The sequence below is a fragment of the Gossypium hirsutum genome, chromosome D05 (genome assembly GCF_007990345.1).
Source record: "Gossypium hirsutum isolate 1008001.06 chromosome D05, Gossypium_hirsutum_v2.1, whole genome shotgun sequence".
Lineage (NCBI taxonomy): Eukaryota > Viridiplantae > Streptophyta > Magnoliopsida > Malvales > Malvaceae > Gossypium > Gossypium hirsutum.
This window is the reverse complement of record NC_053441.1, coordinates 64,945,464-64,954,958: the sequence shown is the minus strand read 5'-3', so window position 1 is coordinate 64,954,958 and position 9,495 is coordinate 64,945,464. Positions and strand designations below refer to the sequence as shown.

General features: G+C 32.8%; 2 protein-coding genes across 2 annotated transcripts; both read left to right on the top strand.

Moving 5' to 3' along the window:
* Window positions 1–979: 979 nt before the first annotated feature.
* On the top strand, window positions 980–2,311 carry LOC107903424 (probable long-chain-alcohol O-fatty-acyltransferase 5). Its single transcript, XM_016829471.2, has one exon. It carries the CDS (start codon window positions 1,037–1,039, stop codon window positions 2,054–2,056), a length of 1,020 nt encoding a protein of 339 aa, XP_016684960.2. The 5' UTR covers window positions 980–1,036; the 3' UTR covers window positions 2,057–2,311.
* A 2,703-nt stretch (window positions 2,312–5,014) lies between these two features.
* Window positions 5,015–6,627, top strand: LOC107903427 (probable long-chain-alcohol O-fatty-acyltransferase 5). The gene has a single exon (XM_016829473.2). It carries the CDS (start codon window positions 5,079–5,081, stop codon window positions 6,096–6,098), a length of 1,020 nt encoding a protein of 339 aa, XP_016684962.1. The 5' UTR covers window positions 5,015–5,078; the 3' UTR covers window positions 6,099–6,627.
* The last annotated feature ends 2,868 nt before the right edge of the window (window positions 6,628–9,495 follow it).

The following is a 9,495-nucleotide window of genomic DNA, read 5'->3' as shown; positions in this document are numbered from 1 at the left end:
GATAAATTAATTACGAGACCAGCACGACGACTAACCATTACCAAGTGCATAACCTTGAAAGCAACTTGTACTCTAACATTTCAATCCTGCATTGTACCAATATAGAAAATAGTATAAAAAAGTATCGAATTAGTAGCATCCATGTCTAAAATTAATTACAATAAATCACTAAAAACATGTCGATTAAGCACATTATCAACGTGCAAAAAGACGCATCATGACCAAGCTTCCAAATTCCCTCCAAGGAACCTATTTCAAATATTATGAATTTTATTATCGTTTATTAGAATACCCCTTTTTACCTATAAACTTTGTTAAAACCCTTCAAGAAGCCTTTTTACTGATCTCTGAAATTCTCAGAACCACCACCAACGGCTCTCCACAGTGATGTATATGAATCATCATCTACCACTAAGCCAACATTTTGTACCAACAATTGGTGCGATATGCATGTAATTAACCTGAAAATTACAACTATTAAGAGTTTTAGTACCAAGCTAGTTCAGTTGTTCAAAGTAACCAACAACAAGGTAACTATTATGAAAAGGTCAAACTGGCTTTCTCTTATTTGTTTCCTTTGAAATATAACAAGTCTAGTTGTTGCCACACTTCGCATTAGGTTAATTATTTTTTAAGCTAAATTATGGAGTAAATATTTGAATATTAAAATATACTCTGTCTTTGTAGTTTTCGTACATTTGAAATTTAATCTTTGTATTTTTATTTTTAGAAATTTAATCCCTTAATTTATGAATTTAAAAATTCAAACCTAATTGTTAACACTATTAAATTCATTGATTTGATATTTTAAAATAAAAAAAACCCACTTAATAATCATGTAAAATTGACAACTAACAAAATCTAGTCTTAAATTCATTATGATATGATTGGGGACAATACACCTATCTACAACCTTCAATTAAATACACATTAAATTTTAAACGTGTCTATGCACTTATCTAAGAAAACGCAATCACATTCCTTATCAATATTAAACATTAAACTTCATTTTCATCAAAGATCCAAAGATCAACCTATGGAGATTGAACATTACAACTTCATCAAGGTATGGATTTTAGCTATAATTTCCCTTTGTTATTGTTACTACATATCATCAAAGCTCCCCAAAGGCATTTTCAAGCTTATTTCTTTAACCCCAATCTTCATCTTCTTCCTTTACCTCCCTCTCACCATCTCTACCGCCTATCTCGCCGGCATCACCGCCTTCTTCCTCTCTTGGTTAGCTAATTTCAAGCTCCTCCTCCTTTGTTTCGACCAACCACCTCTCTCACCACCGCCGTCCAACCTTTTTCATTTCATTTCCTTAGCTTCTCTTCCCATTAAATCTAAACAAAAAACCCCATCTCAAAACAAATCTCAACAACCCCAAAGATCAATCTTGTTTGCTATAAAAGTTTTAATATTAGCTTTGCTTTATCATTGTTATGGCCACAAACAAAATCTCCATAAAAATGTAGTTCTAGTAATGTTCTGTGTCCGCATCTACATTGAGCTTGAGCTCGCCCTAGCCTTGGCCGCAACCCTTGCTCGAGCCATGTTTGGGTTCGAGATCGAGCCACAGTTCAATGAACCCTACTTGGCTACCTCTTTACAAGATTTTTGGGGTCGTAGATGGAACCTTATGGTTACTAGTATTCTACGACCAACCGTATATTACCCCATACGCCGTATTTCTACTCGTTTGCTCGGATCAAGGTGGTCTTCATTGCCGGCGGTCGTCGCCGTGTTCGTCGTCTCCGGCTTGATGCATGAATTGATTTTTTATTACATGACTCGTGTGGCTCCTACTTGGGAGGTGGCACGGTTTTTCATCTTACATGGGGTTGCGGTGGTGGAGGAAGTGGTGGTGAAAAAGGTGGTGCCTGATAAAATGAGGTTGCACCCGGTGGTTTCCGGGGCGTTGGCTTTGGGATTTGTGGCGGTGACTGCCGTTTGGTTGTTTCTCCCGCAGTTAGTGAGGAATGGTGTAGATGAGAAGAACATTGGAGAGTACTCCAAGTTGATGGATCTGATAAAGGGTTTGCTTCCATTTTGAATATCATTGTAATTTTAGAAAAAAAATATATTAATATTTGGTTAACTACTAGCATAGTCTACCCATATATACATACATATATATATATATAAAAGAAGACATGTGAATACAGTTTGTAGGACAATCACGAGAGAACTTGAGTAGAAAGTACATAACTCTCTGAGTCTGACTTAAACAACAAAGTTCTATGAAGAATGTTTTCATGGTTTTATTTTTTATTTCATTAAAAAAAGGTAAATTCTGCTATTAATCTCAGTATTTTGTCAAAATTATGGATATAGTGTTTATACTTTACTTTAATTAATTTTAGTATTATATTTTTTAAATTTTGACATTTAGTCATAACCCACATAATAGCAGCTAAAATTTGTTCAGTTAAATTCAATTAATAGTCTTGCACTTTACGTAAAGTTACAGATTTATTCCATATTCTTCAAGTGGAAGATTTTAAGTCCCTATATTTTTTGAACTTTAAAATTTCAATCTTGAAGCAAGTGATAATCGTTAAGCCATTGCATGTATTTTTAGTGAGTAATATATGGAAATAACAAGTTATCATATTATTACACAGATGATAATATATTTACTTACCACATTAAATTTTAAAAATAACAAAATTTACCAAATTTAATAATTATCATCTAATTAGTATTGAAATTTTAAAATTTGAATTTCGAAAATGTGGGTTTGATGTTTGGTTTCCAGGATGTAGAAACTATGGTTTCGTATAAGAAAACGGGCCATGCAATATTTGGTGACTTCCCAACAGTTGAGTTTGTTTAGTTAAATTCAATTAACAGTCTTGTACTATACGTATAGTTAGTTACGGATTTAGTTTGTATTCTTCAATTGGATCATTTTAAGTCCCTATATTTTTCGAATTTTGAAATAATTAGTTGACATGTTATTACACATATGATAATATGCTTACCACATCATATTTTGGAAATAGTAAAACTTACTGAATTTAACAATTATTGTTTAGTTAGTATTGAAATTTTAAAATTTTAAAAATATAATCACTAAAAATGATTAAATTAAAATACAAAGATTAAATCAACAAATTTTCCCAAAAAATAAGGACTAATTAGAGCAGAAATTAACCTTAAAAATGTCGGTTCGATGTAGAAACTATGGTTTCGTATAAGAAAACAGGGCATGCAATCATAATCTAGACTATAGGCTATAAAAAAGATAATTAAAACACAACACAACATGTGAATTGTCAAAGTTTTGTCTGTTTGTCCTCCTTATATTTGGCTTTGAGCAGGTTGGATAAAAACAAATTTTTAAGAAATCATATCTTATATCTCTGTTTAGAAATATGTCCAACACGAATTTTTTTTTGTCTAAAACTGAAATTAAATTTATAGTATATAGAGTAGGGTCGATTCCACAGAGATTGATTTACCTGAATCTATATCTCTTTATAACAATAACGCATCCCAGGTAATTTTCGTGTCCATGACTCATGCCAACCTATACAAAATTGAGGGGATTAAATTGGAATATAAAATAAATCACAAAAATTAAATAAAAATAAAAGCAAAGTAGAAATAAGTAAAACAAAATTTAAACTTAATAAACCGATAAAATAAAAACTCTAGCCTTAGGTGTGTTTTTGACTCCGACTTTGAACTGATCTCAAACAATAGATTCTCTCTCCTCCAATTGATAAGTCAGTTACAGAGATTCAAAAACAACCTCAAATCTCTGACTTCTTCCGTAGTGATAAATTAACTATGAGAACAGTGTAGGGAAATGGACCCTATATGCAATGAACAAGTGAATAAAGTAAAAATGACAGGATCGAACACGTAAAATGTACGTGAAAAAGCTCATCAAAAGAGGATAAAAAAACAAAGACAAAAAGAGATTTCACTATAATAAAGAGAGTACAAAAAATGGAGAGAATCAAAGGAAATCTCAAAGCCTCAAAAAAATAAACCCTTCAAAACAAATAAATGAATTCTCTCAATCTAAATATTTCTTTTGTATGTAACCTAGAGTAACTAATGCCTATTTATAGGCTAAAATTCGTAGCATATATGATTAGAATAACCGTAGGTTAATCATAGTTTAAGTAGAAAACTAAAAACAATGTTTAACTAGGAGAAGAAAACCGAAAAACATGAGGTGCACGTCGCCACGTCGTGACGTGGCATTTGCGTCGTCGGGGCGAGGGGGCGTCGCATCGTCGGGATAGAGGCTCTCAAGTTTTAGCATAGTCTAGAAGCTAAAATTGAAATTTAGCCATTGTGTTCTAATGTAAAAAAAAAAAGCGACACAAATCTAAAAGAAATAGAACATCGGGTACCTGTCTCTAAGACTTATAACGTATTCAAATTATATATAACCACATAATATTTTAACTGAAAAGTAAATTATATCAACTATTTAAAATAATTAAAAATATTATAAAAATATAAAAACTAAATTATATTAAAAAGTTAAAATATATAAATTAAATTTCAAAAGTAAACAAAATTTTTCATTTAAAAAAAAAAGAGCAGTCGACTTACCACTTGACGGCAGGAGGACAGTGCTTTGAATATATAGATATAGATTTGTCCTAAAGACAGCACCCACTTCCACAGTCCCTCACGTGTTATTATTATTGCTCAACTTCGTATTTACTTTTTTGCTGAAGGACAACATTATAAAATTAAGTGAGAGCACTGACTTTAGATCTAAAAAATAAGTAAGGTATAATGAAAATTTTTTACCTTTTAACTTTATAAAAAAATTTATTTTAGTCCTTCATTAGTCTTTAAATTTATATTATTTGTCAAGTCACTTTAAAATAATGGATAAAGTTAATGTTTGTTCACATTATCGAAGTGATAATTGAACTTGAATTTTAAAATTCAAAAAATATAAAGATTAAATCCTTGAGAATTAAAATATATGGACTAAATTCCAAAATTTTGAAAATTACAATTACCTATTAACATATTATGACCATGGTTCTCGATCTAAGTAAAGTCAACTACATTTCCATCAAAGATCCAAAGATCAAGAAATGGAGAACGAACTTCACAATTTCATCAAGGTATGGATTTCAGCTATAATTTCCCTTTGTTATTGTTTCTACATATCATCAAAGCTCCCCAAAGGCATTTTCAAGCTTTTTTCTTTAACTCCAATCTTCATCTTCTTCCTTTACCTACCTCTCACCGTCTCCTCCGTTCATCTCGTTGGCATCACCGCCTTCTTCCTCTCTTGGTTAGCTAATTTCAAGCTCCTCCTCTTTTGTTTCGACCAACCACCGCTCTCACCACCACCGTCCAACCTTTTTCACTTCATTTCCTTAGCGTCTCTTCCCATTAAACCTAAACAAAAAACCCCATCTCAAAACAAATCTAAACCACCCCAAAGATCAATCTTGTTTGCTATAAAAGTTCTAATATTAGCTTTGCTTTACCATTGTTATAGCTACAAACAAAATCTCCATAAAAATGTAGTTCTAGCAATGTACTGTGTCCATACCTACATTGAGCTTGAGCTCACCCTAGCCTTGGCCGCAATCCCGGCTCGAGCCATGTTTGGGCTCGAGATCGAGCCACAGTTCAATGAACCCTACTTAACTACCTCTTTACAAGATTTTTGGGGTCGTAGATGGAACCTTATGGTTACTAGCATTCTACGACCAACCGTATATTACCCCATACGCCGTATTTCTACTCGTTTGGTCGGATCAAGGTGGGCTCCTTTGCAGGCGATCATCGCCGTGTTCGTCGTCTCCGGCTTGATGCATGAATTGATTTATTATTACTTGACTCGTGTGGCTCCTACTTGGGAGGTGACATGGTTTTTCATCTTACACGGGGTTGCGGTGGCGGCGGAAGTGGTGGTGAAGAAGGTGGTGCCTGAGAAAATGAGGTTGCACCCGGTGGTTTCCGGGGCGTCAGCTTTGGGATTTGTGGCGGTGACTGCCGTTTGGTTGTTTTTCCCGCAGTTGTTGAGGAATGGCGTAGATGAGAAGACCATAGGAGAGTACTGCAAGTTGATGGATCTTTTAAAGGGTTTGCTTCCATTTTGAATATATTTTAATTTTAAAAAGTCATTTTTTTTTAAATATCTTCGTTTGGATTTAATTGAGAATTGATTTCGTACTGCAAATAAAAATTTTTCAATTGAAATAAAATTTTGATTTATGGAGTAATATTTGTTTGTGTGTTATTAATAGGAGCGGTTGAGTATTTATATATATTATTACAGATGCTATTACAGTTTATGATAGGGCCTCACTATTTTGTCTAGACTCCTCTACTTCTAGTAATGACATTCTCTGCGAACTCTAGGTTTGCTAGGCACGTGTTTATAGAGCACGCGATTTTTTCTGTTCTTAGGACTAACATTTTAGGCGGGCTCCGTACCTGCTAGACACGTGTCTGGGTAGCCTACGGAGCACGTGGCCCTTTTTGCTAACTCCCTAGGTGTATGCGAGCTGAGACAGTGGCCTTAATTCCCTAGGTCCCTACGAGTTGGATCTGTGGCCTTACGTTATGAGTTGGGTCCTTGGCTTTGCCTTGCGAGCTGAGTCTGTGAGCTCACTCTGCGAGCAAAGTCCTTGAACTCGCCTTGCTGTCAACCTTAGAATAAATTTAGAGTTGAGAAATACCTTCAATCGATCTGGAATCACTAATATTGAACATTGGATCAAGACCTTTGAAGAACTCAGATGAGTTTTTTTTCTCGACTTTGGAAATCTTTTCCGGAGAATTTTGAGAGAATAAAAGATGAGATCTAATATTTGATATGTGCACTTCGAAAATGAAAAAGGAAAACGAGAGAAATACTTAGAAATTGGGTGAGAATTGTGTGTGAAGTGAGGAGGCTGCAGCGTTTTTGAACTGAAGAACCCCCACCTAATTTCCAAAAATTGGAGAAATTCCCATGAGGCACTCTCACAATTCCTTTGTTTTACTAAATAATCATTTCCCTCCAAAATTCTAAAAATATGGGTAATTTGCCATAGAACCACTCAAATATTTCCCTTATTTTGCAAAACGGTCCTATGTAATTAATATTTTAAATTCTCTAAATTAAACCCCTATTTTAATTTATTTTTCAATTCTAATTTGACCCAAAACATTTATTTTACCCAAAAATTATTTAAAATTATAAAATTAGTTTTTCTAAAAATATTTTAATTTTCCAAAATATTATTTCCCGATTTTTAAATGAAATTAAGCTAACTAAAAATTTACTAATAAACCCGATTAACTCTTAATTTTCACTCGAAACCCGGTAAACTTACTTGAAATTACTAGACTTATTTTTAGGGCTTTACACACGCCCGTGTGCCTCTAACTCATTAATAGTAAGTTACACAGTCAGCCACACGGCCATGTGACGTCGACAGCCATGTTTTCTGGCATTCAAAAATCGCAGAAAATCAGATTTTCGGTACACACCTGGTACGGTTTCTATGTAGAAGCACCCGGAAGAAGTTCAAAACCTAAAAATAGTAATCCAAAAGGCAATTAAGCAATTATTCGCAATGCAACACTAAGATTAGCGCACCACCCAAACTTATGTCGAAAAATTTGACATAGAACCCCAACTCGAAAGACACCCGTTACCTCGTATGTAACAACGAGTTATGAAATCAGTGCGTTGGAGTAACCGCTCCCACAAGTCCTTCGCCTAAAAAAATCCCAATCACACAATTAACATAGATTCAAACAAACAACAGTCATTTTTAACTTCAAAGCAAACAACGAAATTTCGCGGGACAAAAGAGAATAACAACAGAACTTACACAATAACCTTTCAATTGACGCAACGAAAAACTTAAAATTTCCAATTAAACCCGATAGCAGTCAATGAAAGCAAGTAGAAACAAAAAAGAGGACAAAAATAAAAGAAAGAAAGAAGAAAAGGAAAACGTGAAGTGAAGTGAAGAAAAAGAAAGAGAAAATAAAAACAGAACTTCTAAACAATACAAACTAAACTAAAAAAAGCTAACAAGCTTTTACAAGTAGCATAAAAATATTTCATTAACGCATGCACAAAGATTCAAACACAAGACTAGGAAGTTTATAGAGGCCTAACCATCAAAATAACAAGCTCATTTTTTACATAAATTAGCGTAGAAATAAATATAAGTCGAGAGTTCAAAGGTAAAGGTTAAGTTAAAATAAACAGAGAAATTTCAAAAAGAAATACTCAAACCCCCGATCTCAAACACATAAACAGAGCACTAAACCACAAATATGAAAACTTAATTATTGACAAAATTTATCGAACAAATGTTCAAATTAATTTAGGGGTGTTACAAGTGAGAGTAACATTCACAGAATTTCAACCATAGAACTTACATTGATACTGTTGACACCATTTTTTTTATGAAAACGGGGTCGACTTGGTTTTGAAAAATGAAAATAAAAAGGGGAGTCGCCACCAATCCTTTTTTTTGATAAGGTGTGATTAGATCACCTTGAAAAGTGGTTGTTTTTAATAAACGATTTAATTTTATTAAAATAATGATTTTGGTCCACGAAATTCAGAAAAATAGGTTCGGGAGTCGGTTACGCAAGAGGAAGGATTAGCACCCCCGATACGCCCAAAATTGGTACCTAGTTGATTACTTAATGTCTTAGTGTCGAAAAACTAAAAACTTTAGAGAGATTTAAAATACGATCCTAAAAAAACTCGGATGACATGGATTGAAATTCAAGAGGATATTTGGCTATTTGGTTAAACGAGAAATCGAAACCCAGCACATTAGGGCACGTTCCTCAAATTTCCAAACGCAAAACATTGCCTTATTTGAAATTTTTGGAAGGATATTTGGCTATTTGGTTGAACGAGAAAAATTGAAACCCAGCACATTAGGGCATGTTTTCTCGAATTTTCAAACGCAAAACATTGCCTTATTTTGAAAATTTTAAAAGGATATTTAGCTATTTGGTTGAACGAGAAAAAATCGAAACCCGACACATTAGGGCACGTTTCCTCGAATTTCCAAACGCTAAATATTGCCTCATTTAGAAAATTTTTCCTTTTTGAAGTATGGTGTTAATATTTATAATGGAATAATAAATATGATAATGTGAACAAAAATAATATGAGCAAAAACGAATAAATAAATAAAAATCATGTATATACCATAACAAATAAATAAACTAAAGCATAAAAATGGACATATAAATAAATACATAAATGAACATAAAAAAAAGGAAAATAGATGAAAATTATAAAATGTGGACATGTGTATGTACATAAAGGGGACTATAAGTATGTATATACATAAAATAATAAAAATATGAAAAAAAAAATATATATATATGTATATATATATGTTTTAAGGATATTAAATATAAGAGGTTATGTAAATATATACATGTATATATATAATTATGAAAATATGGAAAAATATGCATATATGTATTTTAAAATTATTAAATATAAAAGTTTATGTAAATATGTAT